General features: G+C 41.8%; 3 protein-coding genes and 2 long non-coding RNA genes across 10 annotated transcripts; 3 read left to right on the forward strand and 2 right to left on the reverse strand.

Annotated features, from left to right (window-relative positions):
* The first annotated feature begins 1,987 nt into the window (after positions 1–1,987).
* On the forward strand, positions 1,988–6,604 carry LOC135611069 (uncharacterized). 5 transcript variants are annotated; one of them, XR_010486429.1, is made up of 5 exons: positions 1,988–2,140; positions 2,233–2,334; positions 4,189–4,358; positions 4,433–4,534; positions 6,307–6,604. It is a non-coding gene; the product is annotated as an uncharacterized LOC135611069 (long non-coding RNA). The 5 variants fall into 5 exon arrangements; XR_010486431.1 differs by having other exon boundaries at positions 4,189–4,320; positions 6,302–6,604; XR_010486428.1 differs by having other exon boundaries at positions 4,189–4,320.
* A 153-nt stretch (positions 6,605–6,757) lies between these two features.
* Positions 6,758–9,032, reverse strand: LOC135611068 (cytochrome P450 86A2-like). Its single transcript, XM_065106358.1, has 2 exons — positions 8,632–9,032; positions 6,758–8,534 (listed from the first exon to the last, which is right to left on the reverse strand). Exon 2 carries the CDS (start codon positions 8,496–8,498, stop codon positions 6,903–6,905), a length of 1,596 nt encoding a protein of 531 aa, XP_064962430.1. The 5' UTR covers positions 8,499–8,534; positions 8,632–9,032; the 3' UTR covers positions 6,758–6,902.
* Positions 9,033–10,692: 1,660 nt separating this feature from the next.
* On the reverse strand, positions 10,693–13,421 carry LOC103982669 (silicon efflux transporter LSI2). The gene is made up of 4 exons (XM_009399657.3): positions 13,370–13,421; positions 11,465–12,601; positions 11,183–11,372; positions 10,693–11,106 (listed from the first exon to the last, which is right to left on the reverse strand). Exons 2-4 carry the CDS (start codon positions 12,473–12,475, stop codon positions 10,841–10,843), a joined length of 1,467 nt encoding a protein of 488 aa, XP_009397932.2. The 5' UTR covers positions 12,476–12,601; positions 13,370–13,421; the 3' UTR covers positions 10,693–10,840.
* Positions 13,422–19,255: 5,834 nt separating this feature from the next.
* Positions 19,256–21,572, forward strand: LOC135609241 (uncharacterized). 2 transcript variants are annotated; one of them, XR_010485715.1, is made up of 4 exons: positions 19,256–19,461; positions 19,547–19,635; positions 19,906–20,060; positions 21,084–21,572. It is a non-coding gene; the product is annotated as an uncharacterized LOC135609241 (long non-coding RNA). The 2 variants fall into 2 exon arrangements; XR_010485714.1 differs by having other exon boundaries at positions 19,256–19,635.
* A 908-nt stretch (positions 21,573–22,480) lies between these two features.
* On the forward strand, positions 22,481–24,171 carry LOC103982667 (uncharacterized). The gene is made up of 2 exons (XM_009399655.3): positions 22,481–23,029; positions 23,456–24,171. The coding sequence occupies exons 1-2, from the start codon at positions 22,553–22,555 to the stop codon at positions 24,053–24,055; spliced, it is 1,077 nt and encodes a 358-aa protein (XP_009397930.2). The 5' UTR covers positions 22,481–22,552; the 3' UTR covers positions 24,056–24,171.
* The last annotated feature ends 682 nt before the right edge of the window (positions 24,172–24,853 follow it).

The raw sequence follows: 24,853 nt of genomic DNA on the forward strand, positions 1-24,853 counted from the left end.
GAAGGTAAAGTGTTTGACTCACCTTCTCTTTTACGGATGATGACGACGGATGAGTGGAACAAAAGAGAGAGAGGCTCGAAACGAATATATTAATATGTTTTGTCTATACAATAACAATTAAATAAAGCGTGGGCGGTGGTATTAACGTTAATATATATATATATATATATATGCCTTCTATTGCTAAGATTGGCAGTAAAGTTTGTGTGTGCGTGTGGGTGATGACAGATTCTGCATTATTTCTAATCCTTGCTTTGCTGACGTAATTATCTTAGTGTCTGAGTTCTTTTGGTGCAAAATGTGGGGGGGGGAAAAAAATCATATTTTTACATTCTCATAATTTTTATTTTTCACATATTCTTCCAATTATTGTCGAAGAATTTTGATATATTTGACTATTGATAATAAGGCCTCATATCAAATCATACTTTTATTAGTACTTCAACCCAGCCAAAGAATTAAATGGAAAAAAATAATGGTAAAATATGTTTTAATAAAAATTGATGATGGTCTAATTGTCCTGGGTTGAAACTCTAATTTATCTGAATATTTATATATATTCTCTATTTATGATAGCCAAATAAATATATATGAATATTTATATATTCTCCATTTGGCTTGGGTTGAAACTTTAATATATATTATTATTTTTTAACTTATCATCATGGGAAGAATATTAGGAGCATTTTTTATATTTTTTTACCTGAAATAGTTAGTACCAACCACACCTACAAGTGTTTTTTAGGCCCTATGGATTGTGATATAATATTTATCTGCTTAATATTATTATTTTTTGTTAACTATTATCAACCATGATGATCAATTAGTAGCTGAATCTAAAATATACAACACACAAAAAAATGTTTGAAACACCTTTAAATTACACCTTTAATTTTTTTTACCATAACAATTATTCCAAAGCATACCGATGTTAATTATGATTTAAAATATATATCGTGATCGAATGATTGATGTTAATTTAATTTTTTAATTTGATATTTGTGTCGAGGGTATTTAAGTTTTTTTATTATCGAGTTTCATCTCGATGTATTGACATAGAAAAAACATTTTAAAATTAATTATTTAAACTCATGAAGTTAATAAATTAGTTATATCATCCGATTGAATCATGACATATACTCTACTGTTTCACTTGATGCTGTGTGACATGATCTGTGATGACTTCACTGGCTATGCTGATTTCCTAGCTAAGTGTTATCCAAAATAGTCGACATGAGGTGATTTATCAGTGTCATATGAAGTTGTTGTTGGCTTTTACTTTCAAATCTTACTTGTTTAATCATTCTACTTATAACAACAAGATAAGGATTAGAATATTCGGGTCAATCCTTATCGCTTAATCATGCACCGATATATAATTAAGGAACTGTTGCATCGACCCCATGATTGGAAGTGTTTCTGCTATTAAGAAAGTATAAGCAATGAGACTCACCAACCAATAGTAACGTATGGAATGACATGGTTATCATCACCTTCCTAAAGTTTCACTAATCATCATATAAACCAATGGTTTTTTCCCTTTTATAAAAGTGTACAAAACATAATTTAAATGAATTATGTTTCATATCATCTTCTTCTACTCGAGTGTGTAAATCAAGTAGTACTAATGCACCAAATTATGTGTTTTCTGTTGCTTCAATTTGTCATCTTCTTCTTCACCCCAAACGAGCAGAAAGATCGACAAATGCACCAAATTCTTCTTCTGTGCCTCATTAACATACTACAAATGATATTAGTAATAATAGTTATTAGATTCGTTGTTAACATATGAGGCGGCTTAATGACACGATGATGTGCCTATTCAATGACAATAATATTAATTACTGTTATTTTATATACTTTCTTGTTAAGATATGAGATAGAACAATAACAAGGAATTATTTATTAAACGGATCGGGTAGATCCGGATAAAAAAAGGATCTGATCCGCTGCAATCCCTACGAATCGGATCCGCCATAAGTTACAATCGCCGGCTCTTAAGCAGGAACGAGGCGTGGGGCTTCAAAAGCGCATCGCCGTCTCCTCGGGTTCGTTATATGATCGGGCGCCAGCCATGGCAATCCTCCGCGCCGCTACGGCGATCTCCGTCGTCTCTACGAACGGCGAGCCCATCGATCTGGTGCGATCTTGTTCGTCTTTTGCATGCATCCGCGCTTCCTCCTCCTCTGTTTTTCTCTAATGTGTTTTTCTTGTATGGTGTGTCGCGATTAGGGCGCGAGAGAAGTTTAAACGTTTGAAGCCTTGCGCCTCCTCGCTCTCGCTGATGGCTACAGATCCACCGAACCGACGCTGACACCTCTCTTCAGAGCAAAGGTCCCCTTCTTGTTCCGTACTCTTGATGTTTCTTTTTGTAATCTGATAGAGAGACTGCCTATTATAATGTTTCGATGTTACTTTACGAAAATTATACAAAGAATTACTTCGATAAGTCCTCAGTTTCGTTGTTCGGGTGAACCCAATAGGGATATGATTATACTGGCGCCTCTGGGGATTGGAAGAAGTGGGAATCAATCGTTGAAATAGTGTTGGGATTGTTAAGAAAATATATTAAGATCATATATCATCTAACGCCTTAAGCTTTTAGATTCAATGATATCAAAGGGAAAGGAGTGTTCAATTCTTGTTCAGGCTATGCTTATAAAACAAAATCGAAGAACAAAATTAAGATCATGTCTCATCTAACGACTTAAGATTTTTAGATGCAATGGCTTTGTTAAAAAAAATTAAGAGGGATGCCATAATTGATGTTGAAGTCGATGTTGGTGCTCGGCATCTCTCATACGTCTTGATGGTCAATAGTGCTTCTCATAGATCTCAGAAGCCAGTATTGGCACTTATATCTGTTTTCTATTTTGTTAACTCATGCTACTTTGGCTGCTGCCGTGTTTCATTTCAAGCCGCAACGCTGGATTCTCTATTTGGTTGTTTGCTTCATGTTACTGATCCGATATCATCAGCTTTGGTCATCTTTAAAAACAAGTAATTTGTCTCATAAGTTATCTTTTATGATGATTGAATTGATAAAGTCTCTATGTGATCTTCCTAATGGCAAATTACGGAAACTATGATGAGACAATTACTAATTATGTAAGCAGTTTTTTATCCTTGAGTTCTTGAATCCTCTTTGGTGCTACCACTTTCCTTTCATTTTTCTTTTTTAACCACTGGAGTAATCCCAGGTCTACTTTTACTGTCCTCTTTCTTATATCAATCAGTAGGAATTACATCATCTGCAACTGAGAGATATAGCCATAAATTCTCTTTAGAACTGTTCATTCGCCATATACCTGTTTCATGTCAGTAGGAAGTAGTGGCAACCATGTTCACCCTTAATTTAAGTCCAGTGGGGCTTTTCTCCTTTGATGATTCATTGACTTCACGGCCATATCTCTTAAATGTGTCATTTAAGATGATGAATGCATCAGCAAGAGAAAAAAGAAACAACTAGAATATTAGATTGTGTATTTTGTTTCTTGGCTATGTTAAAAGAGCATGTCCACCTGTTAAATTCGTAGTGGTGTTTTCCTTAACAAGTATATGTGGAACTTGCCTCAAGCCACTGTTCAATGTTCTTTTCTAAATTCTCCATATAAATTCAGCAATTTTTTTTAGGAGTCCGAGATGACAGTAAGAGATATGCTCACATAGAAGTTATGGCATCAAAGTAAAGCTTAAAGGCTTTCATTTGGTGGCATATGACAAAGGAAGAATGCAGTTTTATACGGACAACGAGCCCTTCTGCAGCTTTCTGGGGATCCGCATAAGTTCTTAGCGGTGACCTTTACATTTAGCTATCCCTTGGTACTGATAGGCTACTTCTAGCTATAAATAAACCAGTACATAAATTGGTGGAACTTCGAATCCTCGCAAGCCTAGGATGAATGGGGTGAGGTGACAGAAAACCTTAGTTGGGTAGTGCAATTATAATCGACCTTAGGAGTGAGAGGCCCCTGCAAGGGCACTAGTATGAACTTTATCTAATGCTGTTTAGTGACTGAATTGCTGGTCATGTACAGCTATCCTTATGGTTCTCCGCTTGAGCCAACTTACTGACCCCTTTATTATATCTTGAGTTAGTCTCAAGTTGCAAATCAATAGTCCTTATAGATTTGATGTTCACAATATAAGCAATATAAGCTGATTTTTGGTCTTCTTCCATAATAACAGACCTTAACTTGAGTTTAATTCTTCCTCCGAGAGGTGCAAAGAGGATATAAAAGGAACTACTGCTGGAAGCTCTAGATTTTATGTGATGCATAAGCTATACTCTGCTGAAGGAATTTGAGACTCTTGGTGGTGGTACATAACAGACTTTCTGGAACTGGATCGCTTGCCTGGTTCTTGTTCCTTTATTATTATTATTGTTTTGTTGAAGCTGAAATAGTCCCATGACTAGTTAAAATATTTTCAGCTGATCAAGGTCCGTGCTTTGCTAACGTCACAGAAGTACCCAAGAAAAGGCAAAGCTGGCTCCACTGAACCTTTCAAAGTGCAAAAAGGAGCAATGATATGGGTAAGCAGTATGAAGAGTCTCTTAAAATATAATAATAAAAAACATGAAGTGCCTCTTTTATATTAAAGCTTCCCATGCTTACATTTTGTGTTCATGTTTATTTAGTCGCTTTTCTTTCTAAAATTACAATATACTCATCCAATTAGTCTTTTCCAACATTGAATAATCTTGTCGTTAGTGATCTTAGCATGTTTGCTGGACCAAATTAATTCACTTGAGCATTGCATGTATATTTCAGTGGATAATGCTAGCCTAATTTGCTTATTTCTTTCGAGAACCGTACAGTATAAGACAACTTTTTTTAGTTTATCTTGTTGTAGTATCACTCGCTGATTGCAAGCCGACATTCAAAACAGGCAATTTTAATTTTTTTTTAGGGAATCAAAATCGAACTACACAAGGTTGGTTTCGGTTATGATTGTGGTTTTGACGATTTTGGTTCCGTTTCAAATCGTTGATTTTTTTAATTTTTAATTAAAAAGTTTTTTTTAAATCATAATTTTATTTGTAAGATTTGATGGTTATATTATTTTGAAAAGGGGATGTATTGATGTAATGAGATGACTGATATAAAAAATTATTATAAAACTCATAAGATTATAGAATTTGTCCTTACATAGTTCAAACGATCGGTGGACTATCGAACTTTTAATGATCGATTTAAATAGCCCCACATGATCAGTCAAAAGGGCGTCGACCTTTTTTTTTCTTTTGAGATTTAAAATCATCATTTCGAATTGAAATTGAACTGTCTAGGCTCGATTTGAAACCGGTAAATTGTCGGACTAATTCGTTTCTAGTTTGAACTGCTGGAAACAGGAATTGAACCGCCAAAAATTGATTCCCATTCGATTTGTAATTGGTAAGTTAGTGGGCGATTCGATTTTGATTTGTGTTCGGTTTGGTTCCAGTTTGAATAGAATCAGGGGACCTGGTCTACCGATTGCTCTTGATGTGCTGGATTCTGATGCAAAATATCAAGTGCTCACTTTTGGTTTGGTGAAACCTCCAGTGCCATGTGTGACATAGCACTTTGAGTTAATATGACCCTTTATTTTTAAGAGAACAAGTCAAGATTAGAACAGGTTTGTGGAGTTCAAGTGGCTAGAGGTGTATTTATGGCCCTCTAGCTTTGCTATTCTAGAGATAGTTTCCTCGTAGGTTGGGGATGGCATGGCTGCCGACCTTTAGTCTCTACGGTGAAATCTCCACCACGATATGAATGCTAGTGTAATTGTTCTACCTACGAACAATTAGATGGTGCGGTAGTTGTGCAGAGTGGTTTGGACATTTAATGCACTCCCATTGTTTTCTTCAGTTTCCCTGGTCCTCTTATGTGCATTATTTTTTCCCCTTTATGTGCATGATAAGCTCCTATATTACATAATCTTTTTAAACAACAAAATAGACATGTCTGATCATGACGTGACTCGGGAAATAGACTTGATTTATGGAATGGATTTACATCCAAGTTGACATTAAAGGGGATATCGTGACTGGGAATAAAGGTTGGCCAGTTAGTAGTTCCGAGGTAGATTAGTATGTGTATGTAGTTTTATCTGAGACTTAATTCCTAATCACTAGAGTTATAAAGAAAACAAAAACTCACTCATCCAAGCTTGATTCCAACCCGAAGTATGTGTTAGCAATCTTCGATTCTCGTAGTTACAGAGGTAACATGAAACATATTAGTTGTAGAAATCTGCAGTTTATAGACCGTATCTTTCATATCGTTCATGTCTGTTTGACACGGCCATCTTTTTCAAGTGCAGATCAATTCCCTTCGAGGAGACACCGACTGACAAACCTGTATAGTGGATCTCGTCTCTTCAAAAGCCATAACTGCTGTCCAAGGACTGCTGATTCATCAGCTACACCTCAGATCCCACCAGCAATATGATGACATAAGCCTTCCAAGTTAGAGAAATCATTATACCTATTACCCTCTGACCCGAAAACTATCAAGCGTACATGCTGAGGACATTAAATCATGGCGTCCATACCCTACAAAAAAATAATAATGGAGGCCGCAAGGATCATTTATTAGAATGCATTCCAACGTTAAATGGATGCCTTTTGTTCTCCATTAAGCCCTCAATTTCACCACTTATGATGTGTATCATCATCAATAAATGCACTTGGCATACATGTTTTTTCCTTGGAAAAAAATCTTTTTTATCAACGTATGCCTATCCAGCTTTTATTTAGGATCAGAGCTCTACATGTAATATCGAATTTGCTCATAATTAATAAATCTATCACAACATGTAATAATCCTTTCTCTTCCCCAATTCACACCAGCTTGTTTACTTGCTATCTACAGTTGGTCACAACTTAGCCCGCCATCGTTTATGTAAACGGTGGTGGCTCAGGCAGTGGCTGCCACCAGCTCGGAAGCCACCACCATCTTCGGCTGAGTTGCTGCGAGCTCCTCAGCGATGGTGGTCAGGTTGCGGTCGTGCACGTTCACCCTCAGTCCATTCCTCATGAACAAGGTGAGCGACATCTTCTGCTCGACGCGGTGTCCGGGGGCGACGCTCAGCTGGTGCCTCAGCAACACGGCGGCGGCGATCGACTTCATCTGCAGGTAGGCAAGGTCCTTCCCGAGGCAGATCCGCGGTCCGCCGTTGAACGCCACGAACTTGAACGAGTCGTGCGGGAGGAACCGGTTGCCGTCCGGTGAGAGCCATCGCTCCGGTCGGAACTCGAGGCAGTCGTCCCCCCACACCGACTTCATCCTACCCGCGGAGTAAATGGAGTAGGTGACGGAGGAACCGGCGGGCACGAATGTGCCGTCGGGGAGGACGTCGTCGGCCATGACGTACTTGGAGTCCTCGGGGACGGACGGGTAGAGCCGGAGCGTCTCGGAGAGGGCTGCTTTGAGGTACACGAGGCGACCGGCCTCGTCAAAGGCGAGAGGTGTGGCGAGCCACGCTTTGGGATCGTTGCCGCGGGATTCGGCGAGGACGGTGGCGAGCTCAAGTAGGATGCGGCGCTCCACGGCCGGATGGGTCGTGACCAGCCAGAAAAACCAGCTGAGCGCGACGGAGGAGGTGTCGCGGCCGGCGAGAATGAAGTTGAGCACCACATGCTGGAGAAAAGAGTCGGTGTAAGTGCCCTTCTTCATGAACCGAGAGAGGAGGTCGTCGTAGTTCCTGCCGTCTCTGAGCTCCAGCTTGCGGGCCTTGATAATGGCTGACAGGTAGCCGTCGACGTGCGCGACGCTGCGCGTGAGCGTGGCCTCCATGCCGACTTGGAGCCACTTCTTGAACCGCCAAACGAACTCGGGGAAGACGAAGCGGTGGAGGCTGGCCTCGGTGGCGCTGTCGAAGGCGATGGCGAAGGCGTTCTCCGGGAGGTCGGGTGCGAGCGTCTCCGGGTCCTTGCCGAAGGCGAGGCCGCATATGTTGTCAAAGGTGAGCCGGAGGAGCAGATCCTGGAGGTCGACGACCGTGGACCTGGCGGAAGCTTCTTCGAGGATGGGGAGAAGGCGGAGGTGGATGGAACGGCAGACCCACTGCGACAGGGCGATTCGGAGCGTGCGAGTGGTGAACTCCAGTGCAGCAGTCTTGCGCTGGAAGAGCCAGGTATCTCCATCGGAGTTGAAGATGCCGTCGCCTAGGAGGTCCAGGAAGACGGCGTGCCATGTCGGGCCCTTGGGGTAGTTGTCGAACCGGGTCTTGAGCACATGCTCGAGGTTGCGCGGGTCGCAGGTGACCGTCACCATCCCTTGCCGGCGTGCGAGGCCGGGGATGGCGCAAATGCAGGTCTGGTAGGTGCCGCCGGTGCCGCGGAGGTTGTCGGAGATCCACTCATGCATGCGCTCCGAGTGCTGGATCAGGCCAGGGAGGCTGCCCAACACCGGCCACACCCGCGGCCCGCAAAGCCCCGCCGCCAGCCTCGAGAACCACACTACGTAGGCCGCCATGCATGCAATCACCACAACCACCGTCGCCACGTCCATCTCGCCTCTCCGCTATATGCTTGCACTCACCGTCACCTGTTGAAGAAGGAACAAGACGTACTGAAATCGACGGAGGAAGCGTAGGAGTGTGATCTGAAGGCTCTGCAAGTCTTCTGGGCTGGTGGTGACTCACCTTAGGGGTGGCAAAATGGACAAGCGGAGAAGATAAAAAAGAGATGGGGGAGGAACAGGGCAGGGAAGGTACAAAATTTATAGAAAGGTGGTGGAGTTGCAGAGTGACATTTAATAGGACAGACTGTTCTTTTGCTTCTCACCAGCTACCACCTCCCTCTTCTTAATCTCCCTCACTCACTCGTAAGAAACGCCACTTTCCTGAGCAATTTAATGCCATCAGAAGCGGTTGGGTTCGAAGAGATGGCTGGATATGGAACAAGATCAGATAAGAACCATTAGACAGGCACACCTCAGTGATACTGCTGCAGCGGACGTTGGTTAGAACGATAAGTCTCGCGATGCTTTCATAGCCAAACCGGAAGATGGCTACGTCATGAATCTCAGGGATATCACCTAATCGTTGAGAAGCAACAAAGAACTGCCTTCATAAATGAAGGGAGGATGCTCCAGTTCTATTGCAGTCAATTAAATGGGAGTTCCTCTGTGAATAAGCAAAAGAAAGATGCAGATATAATAACGACAGAGAAGATGGTAAAGAAGAGAAAGAGGCAATAGGGAAGGAAGATAAAGCTGGCCAACATTTTTTTGTGGCGTTGGCCATCTGATGTTGAAACCTTGTACTACACGAAAAAGAAGGGGTTGGCCATCGAGTGTGACGGTTTGGAACTGGGTGACCAACCCAACCAAAACATGAGCTAGGTGAGGGGTTCAATAGCATTCTAGTTTCTGTCAGAACCCCCAATTTAATTATGAGGCCTTGGTGTCGACCAAGGGGATAGATAGCACATTCTTTCAATCTCAGCATCCATCAACTTGGTAGTAACTCTGAATTGTTGTTCTCTTGATGCTCATTCTCTTTAGATAAATGATCCGTTCGCTTTGAAATAATCCTAATGATGTAGAATATGATCTAACTATTTATATTTAGGGAGGTTGAGATATTACCTAAATGTACTAGAAAATCTTATAGATTAAATCTGCTCACGAATAGGGTGTTCTGTCCTTCAAATTACATAAATACAGCTTAAAGGGCACTTTTTTGGTTCCCATGAAGATACTGATTTTAAAAAGAAGAAAAATGTATGATCAGTGTCAAACCAACATATGGAAAGAAGCAAGTTTGGTGGTTGAGTTGGTAGGAGGAACATAAGATGAATCTTTTATAGATAAGAGAGACTTATGTCTACTCTTTTTCCTCACACAGCTCAATATGAGCACTAATTCTATCTACTTTGTCAGTTCCATTTGCAAGCAGTGCTCTCCGTATGTTCTCTACCAAGACAACTTCATCTGATTGCTGACGCCTGGGAGACTCTGTTCTCCTCTACCAATGCCAGATTCCAACCAAGCCTTATCTTTTCCTCAAGTTCGAAAACGATGGCTTATGCTTCAAATGTATTGCATTGGCTGCACTTCAGCTGCAATTGCTGGTAGACTACCAAGCATGAGGTAAAGATCTATATGCATTATTGCTTTTGAACGAGTCAAGCGCCTACATTTAGAATGTGACATAACTTTTTAATCTAATTCTGTCGGATCCATCCAAATGACCATTTCAGACATGGAATCCCACCATCTTAAATGCGGTCAAGGACACAGGCAACACAGCAGTCCATTGCTCTGGTCGGATGATTGAGGTAGACCGACAAAGATCTTCCTAAGGACTGGGTGATTGAAACCATGGTTTTACATATTTATCCTTAAAGTTTGGATATATAATGTTTTCACAAGAACAGTTCATGTAATTGAGGTTGCTTAGCATGCAGAGGTACAATGGCAACTAGGCATCTCGCCTGCATGATTATATATGTTCATTTCTTGAGAAGTTGTTCCAAGTATTTGGCGTAGATGCTTTTCCTATTCATTAATAATGAACTCATTTTAGTACTCTGTGATTAAGAAATGAATTATGAGAATTGGATACGACCCATATCTATGGGAGAAGATCCGAACTCAAGAGAAGTTAACTAAGATATCACTTTATTATTCTTATTTGTTGTTATTTGCCCTTTGAAAGCATTATACATTGGTGGCGGTTAATACACGAGAATAGATCCTATAGATTCACTGATTTCATGCTTTATTTCAATCCTGGACAGGAGTTCATCAAATCATCCACAACCATAAGGGCCTAAATTCACAAGCAACGTTGTTTACAAGGACGTGCTCACCATCAGTCATGGCTCCGGCGCTGTAGCGTCCGCAAGCTAACCCTTGATCAAGGGGAGGCCGATCGCCGTGACGATGAGCGTCGATGGGAGGCCGAAGACGATGTGCGCCCAGAAGGAGAGGGTGTAGCCATGGAGCTCCGACTTCCGCGCCTGCTCGCACACGATGAGGTTCGCGGCGGACCCGAGGAGCGACAGGTTCCCGGCGACGGTGCTCACGAACGCCAGGATCAGCCATGCCCGCGTCTCGTAGTCCGGCGACACCGCCGCCGCGGATTTCGCCACCTGAGCTCCCAGCAACAGCACTGGCTCCAAGGTCAAGTGAAGACTGAGCTTGGCGACTGAGATAACATGCAGAGCGAGGAGAAGAGTTTGACCTACCAGTGGGGACATTGGACGCCAGGTTTGATAGCAGCAGTATGACCACGGCGAGCACTGCTACGCCACTCGCATGATTTATTCTGGAGTAAGGTTCCATGAATTCCCAGAAGGCACTTGGTATTCCTGTCCTGTTGAATCCATCGACTGTGATGAACATCCCACAGAAGAACACCAGTAGGGAATATGAAACCTGGGCCATCACATGCATGCATCCGGGATTCGTCATCTCCACGAGCACTAGGTATGTCTGAAGCTTAGTAAAGGATCAGAACACAGTATTACCTTGTCCAGACAAGGGCCAGCATCCTTGAAGTCGATCACCACAAGTATTAGAGCAGCAGTGATCGTAGTCCATGACATGTTTAGTCCCATGAGCAGCGCTATCAGCATGCCAACACTGACGATGTAGACGAAGCCCTTCAGAAACAGCGCCTTCTTGGTCAAACACCTCCTCATGTCGGGAACTTGGGAGCAGCCTCGCTTGGCGCCGTTCCTGCATGGGGTGTTCTTCTCGACGTCGTTCACGGGAGTCATGTGTTGGGGATTCAGAGGAGAAGGGTTGGGCTGCAAGGGAGACGGGTGCGACATCCTCGCAGGCGAGAAGGTATGGGAGTTCACTTCGTTCTCGGTGACCACGTCTTCCTTCGCCTGTTCTTCGCCTTCCTTTGGCGACAGCTGCCGCCAGAACATGCAGAGAAGGAACACCACGTTGATGACGACGCCGAGGAGCATCGCGGGGACGACTCCCACGAAGAATCTGACGAAGGAGATCTTGCTTTGAACGGCTATCACCAGGTTCTGCGGGTTGCCGATGGGCGTCGCGCTGGAACCGATGTTGGCGCTGGACGCCAGCGCCAGGAGAAATGGCTTGGCTGGAAGCTTGTGCTGCCTTGCGAGCTTGAGGACGAACTCGGTCAGCACGATGCAGGTGGTGTCGTTGGTGAACAGCGCGCTCGCCAAGGCCGAGACGAGGCAGACGCGGCAGAGCAAGTCCCGGCCGCCTTTGCTCTTCCACGACAGCAGCCTGCCCAGGTACTTGAACATCTGGGCTCGTTCGAGGTAGATGCTGACGACCATGGTGCCGAAGAGGAGGCCAAGGATGGGGAGGTCGATCGACGCGTAGGCCTGCTCGGGGCTGATGACCCGGAAGATGATCATGAGCATGCCGCCGAGAAGAGATCCGGCAGTTCTTCCTATGGGTAGGAAGGGGACTGCAGGGAAAACAGCCAGCATCCAGAATATGGCAAAGGCAATTGAGCCCAGCACTACTGCAGGAACCGAAGCAAGCGCCATCTTCCTTGATGTGGCAGCCGCAAAAGAATCTCCTATGAAGAATGGGCAAGATGAAGTATCAGCTGTGCAGGTCTCCTTCGCTGCTTTCAGCTGATACTGCTCGAGGAAGTGAACTTGACACTTCCACTGGAAGAAGAAAACGGTAATTAGGAACCAAAATAATCTGATATGAACACTCATGCCATGCACACATTATGCCATCATGATAACTCTCAGATTTCCAAGGTATGTTCATGTGATAGATAATCTGATATTAGATTCTTCTTTAAGCAGGAAATTTGCCTTTATAATATTCTTAAGAATGATAATATTTACCATTAGATTCAAACTCATAATTCTCAGTAATCTTTTTTTCCTAGATTTTGTATCTTGAGGCATATCTACAATACCAGGATCCACAGCAGCCTGCTATCCGAAGTAAAACCTCATGACTTGAGGCTTTTGCTAGATGTAAGCAAGGTACTATGATGTTTCTTTTGTTCTCTTTCTTCATTCATCTCTGACTGTTTCTTCTAACATTCCTAGTACATGTAACATACAAGCAACAAATGAACATGCCATGTATGTTTGACATATCAATATTTGAGCATCATGTTCCCCCCAAAAATGATGGATTAGGTAAGCAGGGAACACTGTGTAGTTTCCTGAACAAATTCAAGAACTGAAACATATAGCAAGCAAACAGGTAAAGATATCATATGATTTGAATCCTATGTATGCTTCAATTAACAAGCTTGTGAAGTAGAGTTGATCATCAGCAAGAGAAAATAATTAATCTTTTGAAGATACAATTTTGGTATCAGTTTGAACATTGGCTAAGAAAAATCTAAACTGTTGATCTAATGGAACTCAACAGAGACACCAAAGCTTATCATTGAGCGAGAGCATTTGTACCTGTGAAGAGCAAAAGCCCAGGAAAGTTGATATGAACCGATGCTGGAGGTGTCAATTTATAGAGCAGCTCAGGAATTAAAGCAACTACATCGGTGAGTGGACTTTATATTGCTAAGATTACTTTAATACAAAGATTAGATAGACAGCTTACGTGAAGAACAGTACAAAAACGGGAAAGTAAGATAAGAGGAAAAATACAAAAACAAGAAAGTAAGATTAGATTTTGATTTAACGGCAACAAAACCATAGATCTGGAATGGGATTGGACTAAACGATGGACTTATTATGACAACTTTCTCATGATACGTCCCGCTCTGTAAAGAGTGGATTGGATGATCACGAGGGAGAGAGATAATGGAAGAGCGAAAGGGAATGGAATCGGACAGCAAAGGTGATTAGAGGTATCAAATGATTCTGCCATGGACTTTTGCCTACAGCATGAATCCTTTCCTATCTCAACAAAAGCGATCTGGTTTAGTTCTTTGGCAGGATCACCATTCTGCATATCACTTATCTTGGACTAGGTTTTAATGGCCTTTGCTAATCTGAAGTGGAGAAGTAATTAATGACTGTTTATCATTGAGATCTATTTCAAGTGCTTTTATGTGCTAAAAACAAGTTTATAACTACAGTTCTCATTAAGAAAAAATCAACACAAACCATGTACTGATGGCGGGGAGGCTACCATCTTCTTTTTCTTCTTGTCTGTATGTCATGGAAAACATTGGAAGAAGCTTATACATAGTCTGAAATCTATTTTTTCTCTGCATCCAATCTGATACCAGAGAAATAATTTTGCAATATATTCTTGCCGAAATATTTAGTATGGAGAACTTAGAATAAATTGCATGAGCAGAAGACTTGAACAACTTTCGGATACTTCTTTCTGATCAATTACTTACTATAAGGTTTCACCACATACTCTTTTCAGTTCTCTGTCTGAATTTGGATTCTGTAATTGCACACATACTAAATTATTTCTTTATCAACTCCTCTTTCTTCTCTTCGATTAATGTGACCCATGAGCATGGTACCAAGTCATCAATCTCGGTGACCTCATAGCCCACAAATTGGAGATAATGCAGAAAAAATAACACTGTCCAAGGCACCATACATTGCTAATCTTCCAAGCTGTCATTTGCATCCAGCAAAAGATCAACTCTGTTGAACTTCTCTCCAAAAAACATGGAAGGAGAAGGACCTCAACAGAATTGTTTTAAAATCATCTCTTGACTTGTGTAGTGGTTACCATATGGATTTTTTTAGCTACTTGATAGTGTTATCTGGAGACCATTCTTTATCATTGAAGAACAGTTTCACTGGTACCATATAAAGCTGATGAATGCCTAAAGTTCTTTTACTGAATACTAAGTCATACTTGAAAAGTTAGATTGTTATTATTCTTTTTTTATTGTGCTACCGAAACCTTGTGCCTAATTGGTCAAGTTTAGTAGGTGATTTGGTTGGTTCCTCCTCTCTATATATATGTGACTTCTTGTGCTCTAACTCTTGGAATGGTCTGCTCATCATCGCAGCCTATAACGATGGAGTGGCGGTGTCAAAGACTTTAGGTTCGACACCTCATTGGTGGATCGAAGTAGATTCCTCATAGAAAAACAATGACTTTGTTTATAAGAAATTTAGTCACACTAATATTTATTACCTTCACATACTTTGTTTTATGAGAGATATAAGGCAGTTAAATGGTCACCTATTAGGTTGATCTAAATCCTTATAAACATCTGAAGGATCAGCTTTTTGCAACCTGATCCATTTTGACCTAGCAATCATCTTGTCACCAGAGCTTGAAATCACATAACATATTCCCACGAAGTTTCCCAAGGCCTGGTGGATGATTAATTTACATGAGACCGTTCTCGGTGACATTCACAGTCGGCATTCCCTGATGTTTTATTAGACAAGCAATCAAAATGCAGAGCAGCTTCTTTCTAGTAGCTAAATTGGGTTGCATCTCCAACTCCTCTTATGGTACAATCTGCTAATAATCCTAGCACTTGGGAGCCCATGCATTTTAGATTCTTCGTGCTTGAACGAAGAACAAGCGATCGATGAACTTGTTCATAGTAATTGTACATAGCGTGCCAGTTTCCAATCTTCCTGTGACTGACCCTCTCACCAAATGCAGGTATCTGTGCAGCTGCAGTGTCTGCATGAGGGTGCTCCTGCACGCGTGGCCCACTCCTTGTTCTTCCCATCTCCATGAGCTTGCAGATGTGCTTTTTGGAACGAGATCCAACGGATGGCAGAGACGAGGAGCCGTCGATTAGGCATTCTAAGCTCAGCTGACACCAAAAGATCAGTATGCTCTTCTTTACTTTTAGGTGAAGTGGATGAAGTTCTTTGCACTTACCAGTCACCTCATTCTTTATATTCCATGACGAGGTTGATGAGGCGCACAAGACGTAGTGCCAGCAGCTGCGACCGAGCCTCCATGTCTCTGTCTGCTCTTGCCTTCGGAGACATAACGACACCGAGGGGCTCTCATCACTCTCACCTTTCACTCCATTAAAGAAGGAGGTCAGATAATCCACTGCGTTAGCATCCCCCGTGTGTTCATCGTCATCACCACTACCACCTTCACCATCGCAGTTCTTCCAGTTTGCTCGACGACTTCTGCAAAGGTTTACTTTAGTTGCTGCCGTGATGCATTCACCCCTGGCAGCTTCTGCTCGTGCTCCTCGTTGCTTTCGAGCTCCCCCAGTCATGCATTCGTTCGCCTCTGCACGCGCAGATATAGTAACATCGTCCTATTGATTAGGAAGAGTTCGATCCAGTTGCGGTTTTACCGTAAGCAGTGGCGTGCACTGTCAACGTCAGTGATTGATGCTGCTTCTCATGCTAAATTGCGGGGGAATCCCAGCTCTCATACGCAGCCACTCACATCGGAATCTGCTGCTGGATTTTGCTGTCAAGACTCGTGTTTCCACAGCTCGATCGAAGGGTGGGTCAAGTGAAGGAGAACAAAAGGGAACAGAACTGGTCGAGGTGGTGTCAGATCACCTCCTCAACTCAGCGAAAGAAGAGAAAGAGATCAAAGTTTCAGAGGTTGAATCGAAGTTAATCTCTATAGTAACGAACACTGTACACTCAATCGAGTATAGTTTCCCATAATTCAGCCTTTTCGCTGTGACAATTATCGTTTTCTGCTTGAGTAGTCATCATGTCAGTATAAAAGCATGAGAATTATTCAACACTGGTCACATCATCCCCAAAGAAATAGTAAACAGAAAAGAAGGGAAATCACAAGACATGACAATCCTTTGGGTAGTTTTACATGACCTAAGCATCATTTAGATTCTGAGCATTGCAAAAGCAAACAAAATAAAAGTCATGGCGTGGAAAAAGAAAAACACTGTGCAAAAAAAGGTCAACACTTTTCACATCATTCCCCCCAAAAAACCAAACAATACTTCTTATCTTATGCAACTTTAGCATCTGTCATATCTATCAGATGTTAGACACAACAAAAGCAAAAAACAAAATACAAAAGCATGATAAGTGAAAATGAAAAATACTGTGCAAAAAGTCAACACCTTTATCACATCATCATTCCCCAAGCCACATGTAAATAGATGACTGTAAGGAAATTACCACACATATGATCAAATCAAATAAGAACATCAAATTTGTGTGGGGTTTCGTAGGGCCTCCAATCGAGAGTCGTTTGCCATGAGTACAAGCTAAAGCCAACCCTAGTTTTACTTGTTAACAGTGGAAAAGCAATTCTAGTTCAAAGGCAAGCTCTGTGAACCACAACTTTCCAGTTCGTGCTGCTTCCCACTTCGATCCACACATTACAATCAGTGCATTAAAATCATGAAGCCATATTTCACCATCCAAACATAGGGAGAATTGAAGTGAAAAGAAAAAGGAAAAGTTAGAGAGCATCGTCATCAGGCAATGATCATTGAGCCAACATTACTTTTAGCAGAAATGAACATCAACATTCAGCAATGGACAGGGTGTTGGTCCCCTCACCTTTGAATAAAAAATACCAGGAGAGAAGGGATCCCTACGTCATGGATGAGGAACAGTTAGCTTGTTCCTTAAAGCTGATTCTCCTTGACCCATCATCTTTATGATTCCACCCACTTCGAGAGGCTCCAAGAGCATGGCTGTGGACCATATTTCAAGTTACATCTGGCTCCTTGGAGTTGTGCTAGGATCATAGGAGATAGGAGATTCATAAGAGATGAAGAGTGGAAGGGGGACAGCATGCATGGAAATGTGAAACAAGATTGTAGATCAATAGGAAGAATTTTGACATGAAATTGTTCATAGCATCTGTTTTAGGACTCTTGCTTTATTATCTTTTAGGATTGTCCCATTGTCTTCTCCTTGCTTTAAAGACAAGTTTGGGGTCCTGACCTCGGGAAGCTCATCTACAAGAAGCTTTTCTTGGAGTTTGAGAGTCTTAATTATCCAATATCTATTTAAAGACTTTAATGTCTTTATGTTTTGGTTTTCATTGGACTCCTGATTTTTCAACATGAACTACTTTTAGGAATGTGAAGTTTTAATTCACATCTCCTGCAACATATCTGTCCAGCTTATGAATCAGTTTAGGTTGGTGTGCACTTTCATTTTTGGTGCCAAAAATCTGTAGTATCTCTTGATTCTCTCTTCTTGGCCCATCTGTACAAAGGTTCTTTACTTTGGGGAAGTACTCCATGAAGAAAGCAATCTAACTAATTAATCTCTTTCCATGATTCACTGCTACATTCTTAGTAGCTACACCGAAATGTAATAGGCATGGTAACTATAGGTGAACATGTTAACCCCTCTATCATGGTAGATTTGGCCATAACATCAGCAACACACTTGATATACTAAAACCAGTGCAGAAGTTAGGTTGATGTTATTTTACAAGATTTGCTTGTACATAAGTTATATTACAACAATAATAATAAAATCATAAATTCTAATTATTCTATATATTTTTATCATTATTGAGATATGTAAAAAATCATTGTATATAAGATATATGTATATATACGCCTGTTAAACTCCACATTTAAACATCTCATTTGGAGATTTAGCAAAATTAATTTGTTTTTCTTTTTGTTTTGTTCATGATAATTGTTGCTCCATATGGTCTAAGGCTTCTATAGCTAGACTGGAATGAATGGAGGGAGTGGGTTGGAGATCAACTAGAAGGGCCCATAGTCAATTCAAGTCTTAATAGAACTGGATCAAAGTCATCATCCATGGAGTTTGGACATGCAATACATAATTAGTTTATGTGAAACTGCACCTGTGGGTTTGAGTAATGTTTTTACACACTTTAAACAACTTGAATTGACATAAGCAGATCGATTAGCTTAATCAATCCAATAACAACAAGACATGTTTTCTAGACAAATTCATCTTTTTGTCAGCCAATGTAGTGTTTCACAGCCTATGATGAAACTTTGAGGGGAGAGGCAGTCACCTGTTGATGATGATCTTAAAGTCAAACAAGTTATGGACCCTTAATTGTTCTAACCAATGGTGATCTTGCAACAGACTATGAGTTAACTGAAGGCGTAATCAAAGACTTTTTGATAGAGAGCCGATATCGATCATAGAATAAAAGCTGGAGGGTTAAGGTGTCGACAAGTATCAACCGTTTTGTATGATCATCATATCATTAGACCAATCATGCTTCGATCTATTGCAAGCTATCAACATTAAGAAAATTTAAAGCATATTATTAGGCCGATTAAAAAAAGCATCATATATAAAATAATTGGTATCATTAAGAATACAAATGAATATATAAATTTATTGACATTTAGAAAAGAAGCATTTTCCTACCGTAAATAATTAGACTACCTCTTATATATATATATATATATATATTTGTGGGTGGCATGAATGGGCGTATGTGGCGCCCACCATCCTTCGCAATGACATCTCGCATCTTGGTGGGCGCCACAGAGCAGTAGACGAAGTCTCCCGCGTCGTCTCCGGGCCACCCCTCGGCCAGAGCTCGACGGTAACAGAAGAAGGAGAGAGAGAACCTTGATAATCGTTGGTCGGTATCCATAAGCTCCATGTCTTGTCGCGATCGAAAACGATGTAGATCTCAGGTTTTGATTTGTACTATATGTGTTTGGCGATTCCTACGTCAGATTATCGCCAAATCGACCTTCTTTTTGTCTTTCCTATTTCCAGGGATTTGCTCATTAAACTGGGAAATCATCTTTCCGAGATGATTTTACTGATCGCGCATCGCCAAGAAAAGATGAATGGACAAAGGAAGGGTAACGATCGAGACTACATTCTTTTGATTTTGGTGGATGTCATGGTTTCCGTAACTACTCTTCTTTTCCTTCCTTGGCAAGTCTTGCAGATCCAAGAAAATGTTGTTTGTTTGTTTTCCTGATTTCTTCGAATTGGGATGCATAAATGAGTGATTTGCCGATGATATATGCTTTGCTACTGCCTGATTTGGGTAACAATTCGAAGAAATTGTTGCTACGATTTGTGGTCGGTGTGGTGATGGCATTTGATGTATTGTTTTTGATGGACAGGGAGGAAGATGGTAGTGGTTGTGGCTGGGTTGCAGATTTGTGGATACCATGGCAAATGAGCCAAGGCAGAGACAGTCTCTTATCAAGAGCGATGTACGTATGATCCAGGTTTTGTTGCAGATATTAATTCCTTGCAAGTACATGATATACCCTTGGTGAGATGCATATTGTCTTCAACCTCTCTTTAAGTGTAGATGCTCGATTGAATGCTAATATTTCTTAGAAGATCACATATGTTTGTATCCACAGACGAATGTACATGATGCACACACCACGTGTAGATCTGAGCTAGGCTTCTTACTTTAGGCTAAATGTGTTACTGCCAAGCAAAAGTCATCAACTTTAAATGTTTCTTTCTTTGCACCAAAACATCCCTGAATTCGGAGTTTACAATCTTGAATGGTTAAACCATGTTCTTGCACTATAGAATCCCTAAATCTGTTATTTTTTTCTTTATTGCCTATCTTTTAGCAGTATGTCGTTTGCTTTTTGATGCATAATCAATTAGTTTATACATAATTGTTATTGACAGTGAAAAGTCTTAACCTGAACTGACATATCCAATGATTCTCCATCTTCTTCGTTTAAGAATGCCATTAGAAAGCAAAACTAAAGATTCATGCCCTTATTTTCATACCTTATTGGTTGGAATATAAGATCATACGAAACCATGACGTCATGGTAAGTATTATAGGATTTTGAACAAAATTTGCATAACCATGAACTGAGGGTAACATGTTGAAGAAATTGTGAATGTACAAGATCTAGTAATGATGCAATGCTTCCTTTTCTTGTTTCCTGAGATATTTATATTCTATTTATGGTTAGATTTTAGAGGCAAGTAACAAAGATTGTTGATTGTCCAAATATGGTTATACTAAGTTTCTTTTTGTATAGAATTGAAGTCTAGATGTGGTCATATTTTTATCTTATGGAAATCACTATCTAAAAAAAGAGACTCATTCATGCACACAGTTATGCTATCATTCACTTGGACACAGTGCTCCTCTAACCAAATGCTGGATGCACATAAGTGTCATGCTTTATGCATCTAAAATGCTTTGAAGCACCATGAATTGCTAGACAAATTGATGTATGACTTGTACATTCAGATTGATGAGATTAGTGAGACTCCATTAGTCAAAGAAGTGCATACAAAGTGATATTTTCTTTTGTAGGGAAAAGGCACCATTTTCCACCTCCATACAGAGACAAAGACATGTTCACACATGTAGTACATAGCAAAGAGAGAAAGATTTGCATGTTGATTAGAAATTGGGATGTTCACTTCTTCGTGTCATTTAATCATGTGAAATGATCCAAGCAGTAAGGATGCAAATCTTTCAACATGCTATAGCTATCAAGTTACAAGAGAGACATCCAGAAGGCAGCAACAAGTACATGGAGCAGATCATTTGCTGAATGTTCAAAAACAACAACAACAATTAAGTCGTAAATCTCAACTATTTGAGGTTGGCTATATGAATCTTTTATCAAGATACATGTTCGTAAGATCGGACGTAGTTTTAAATTGGTTATCAGTGGCCTAAATTAATCTTTCACCTTTATCATCTGGGCTTGATGGCTTGAGACTAGCATGATGGTGTTAAAATGCTTATGTGGTATTGTTAAAGTTACAAGCAGAAATTATCCTTACACGTGTTGTAAAGTGCTTATGTGGGGGTTAATTGAGACAGATAATTGTCCTAATCACAATTATGCGGTTTCAAGTCTGACCTGATGTGATCTGTTTGGTTGTCATTTCTTTTAACGTACGTGGCAAAATCAATGCATGACAGTTCGGGTGTCAACATTGTGATAAAAGTATGGTTTTATGATATTGAATGCAATTTCCGGAAGCCAATAGACTTCTTTTGAGATGTTTATTGTTATATTAATCATCCCCTTTTTCATGTATATGACATGGACTAGAGATTATTCTCACTTAGCTGAGGATTTTTGAAAGGTTAATTAAGCTTGTTGGTTGTGACGATACGATGATTTTTTCATTCTTAATCGTTGGGTTTGGTATCTGTCTATTACAGGATGAACACTGCACTCAAGAACTCCTCATCCATATCACAAACGAGAGTTTTGATATTAGAAGCTTCAGATTGCAACGCTCGTCTTCCTATCCGAGTCTTCTTGACTTTGATGGTGCCATGGATGACACTGGAGTTGCAGCTGGTTTCGGTCACCTACTCGTTACCTGGCGTCGTCTTCTTCCTCCGGCATCAGTTCCGTACGTGCTCCTGCGTGGCATCGGTCACTGCATGCCATTTCTTTTGACGTCGTCGCCTGTCTCACCCTCCTTCCCCTCGTCTGCTTCCGTTGTTACACTCCATTCCGGTAAGCTTGTTTCTAGTTTTGGTAGGATTTAGATTATGATACGTATTGCGTAAGATGGCATTTTTACTTAAATAGGTTGCAACAGTGAAATCTTGCCACATCTCTGTCTCCCAAAGCAGCGCCCGACCCTCATGCATTCATGCCCACCTAAAAACAACGGCTATGGGTCTTATCGGCACGTTATGGTCGCCCATTAGCAGACGTCTCTCTCTGCCCCCCGCCCCCCGCCCTAATAAGACCAGTCTTACTTGCTGCTTTCCCTACTCAGCAAGCGTTTGGCTTCTCGTTCGTGCCTTGCATGCCGACCATGGCCGCCGCCGCTGCTTCGAAGCTGGTACGTATCGACTCCATGCAGTCGGCGATGCCGGTGAGAATGACGCCGCCGGGTCGGTCACGCCGTATCTCCGCGGCCACCCCGCTCGGCCCCGACGTGCTGCAGAGGCGCTGCCAGGTGGTGGTGTACTACAGCAAGGTCGGGCGTGGGGAGGAGGCAGAGTCGCCGGCGATGGTCGGCGCGTGGATGAAGGAGTCGCTCAGCGCCGTGCTGCTGAGCCACCCGGTGATGGCTGGGCGGCTACGGAGGGACGACGAGGGCCGCGGTTGCTGGGAGATCAAGTTCGACGACTGCGGCGTCCGGCTGTTGCAGGCCACGGCCGAGGTGACTTTGTCCGATTTCTTGTGCTCGGAAGACAGGGATGAGAGGGAGGCCAAGTTGGCGTACTGGGAGGACGTGAACGCAGACAACCCGAACTACTCACCTTTGTTCTTCATCCAGGTCTGTTTCGCCATGCCGTGCAACTGATGCACTGCACATATCATCGTGATTGCCATTGTCTTCAGCACCATGCATAAACTACCTGCACCCAATTACTTGAGTCTGTGTCTAGAATTAGCTGTGCAATTATCCGTAATATTAGATGATAATATAGCAAAGAAACACTAGATTAGTTTAGTGATGCATTCAATATATAAGCTAATCATGAGAAGGACACTCTACCAAATCCACCCACTCAAGGCTTCCGTTCTTACTTCTCTTGCACTCTCTCTCATAAATGTGTAGGTTTGCATCAATACTCTTTAACTACAATCATGTCACACCTCCTGTGCAAAACAACATGTTGATGTGAGCAACATATGTTAGTATGGAAACGTAACTACCATCGCCATGTCTGCATTCTTCTCCGTTTTGGTGCGGTTGCAGGTAACCCAATTCCAGGGAGATGGATACTCCATTGGGATCAGCTGCAGCCTCCTCCTTGCCGACCCCTTCGTCTTGGTACGCTTCCTCAAGTCATGGACTCGAACCCACACCACCATGTTCGCCCATGGCCAGCTCACCAAGCCCCCCATCCACCTCTGCTATTCCCATACATCCGGCCACCCGCCTTGCCACAGCAACTCTAACTCGACTGCAATCTCTGCCACTGCCACCACCACCTTGTTCAAGGTCGCTCGGAACTCGTGCGCCACGAACGCCGCTGCCGCCACTTGCTTCCGGGAGGCCGCAAGAAAGCTCGGGACAAAGCCGGCGTCGAGTTACTCCCTCATGATAAGCGATCGCACCGTCTACCTGACCGTGGAGTCGGCCAACTTCGACGAGGTCGCCGGTGGCAGCGCAACGGAAGTGGCATGGCGTGACCAACTTGGGATCGAGGAGATAAGCCTCGTCGAGGCCACGAAACCTGTTCATGCGTCGTGCCGGATCGTGCCGTGTGCCGGCGAAACGCTGGTGGTGGTGATGCAACCATCAGACGAGGACGAGCTGATGGTTAGCGTCACGTCGCCGGCTGCTAAGATCTAATTAAAGCAAGCTTGCGAGATCAAACCATTACGTCTAGTACTCTTCTGTCATGAAGAAGTCTTCATATGAAATATCTACTTGATTTAATATTTCAACAGCAAACGAGATTGCGTAAATATGTGTTTTTTGTGACTTGAATAATTTCCATCATCAATGAGATCACAAAATTCTGCGATAAGGGAAGTCAAAAACTGGTTTACAAGATGAAGTGGATCAATTAGGAGGATTATTTTGTTGAAAGCCATAGCTGACAATAAACTACAAAACCAGCAACGCTCGACATCCCATGTGAGAATACGACGCCGACGCGCCAGCCAGCCGCCAACCACTCTTCTGGCATTCAATGGCTTTGGTCACCGAGATCTATCCGACCTCTTCAAATCTAATTGGGGACTTTTAATCGGATTCCAAAGAGTTCGAGTAGAGAGATTAGCGCATAAATTAAATATATGAAATTGATGGATATCCTATCGTTGCTATTGTCGGGTACATTAGGTTGGGCTTTATTTTATTATGCCTTATTTCAAGATCTCGCTATCAATCATCAAGGTCTTTAATAAATAAATTAGTTCATATTTTCGAAGTTTATCATATGATATTTTGAACTCTTAATCCTTAGTAAAAAGATGCAGTACATTAATACTAGACTAATATTTTACTTTAAATATATTGGATGAGAATCGTTAACCTTAAATAAGTAGATCTGACATACCACCGTCAAATCAATATTTTATATATGTTTTAAACTATTAATATTTGATAAATGGTAACACCTGACTAATATCTTGAGTGTAAAAT

The sequence above is a fragment of the Musa acuminata genome, chromosome BXJ2-4, assembly GCF_036884655.1.
Source record: "Musa acuminata AAA Group cultivar baxijiao chromosome BXJ2-4, Cavendish_Baxijiao_AAA, whole genome shotgun sequence".
NCBI lineage: Eukaryota > Viridiplantae > Streptophyta > Magnoliopsida > Zingiberales > Musaceae > Musa > Musa acuminata.

Coding starts and splice junctions, on each gene's coding strand:
- LOC103982667 (XM_009399655.3), top strand. CDS start 22,553: ATGCCGACCATGGCCGCCGCCGCTGCTTCGAAGCTGGTACGTATCGAC. Junction 23,030..23,455: donor CACCTTTGTTCTTCATCCAG/GTCTGTTTCGCC, acceptor GTGCGGTTGCAG/GTAACCCAATTCCAGGGAGA.
- LOC135611068 (XM_065106358.1), bottom strand. CDS start 8,498: ATGGACGTGGCGACGGTGGTTGTGGTGATTGCATGCATGGCGGCCTAC.
- LOC103982669 (XM_009399657.3), bottom strand. CDS start 12,475: ATGGCGCTTGCTTCGGTTCCTGCAGTAGTGCTGGGCTCAATTGCCTTT. Junction 11,373..11,464: donor CTGGCCCTTGTCTGGACAAG/GTAATACTGTGT, acceptor GTGATGGCCCAG/GTTTCATATTCCCTACTGGT. Junction 11,107..11,182: donor GGCGTCCAATGTCCCCACTG/GTAGGTCAAACT, acceptor CCTTGGAGCCAG/TGCTGTTGCTGGGAGCTCAG.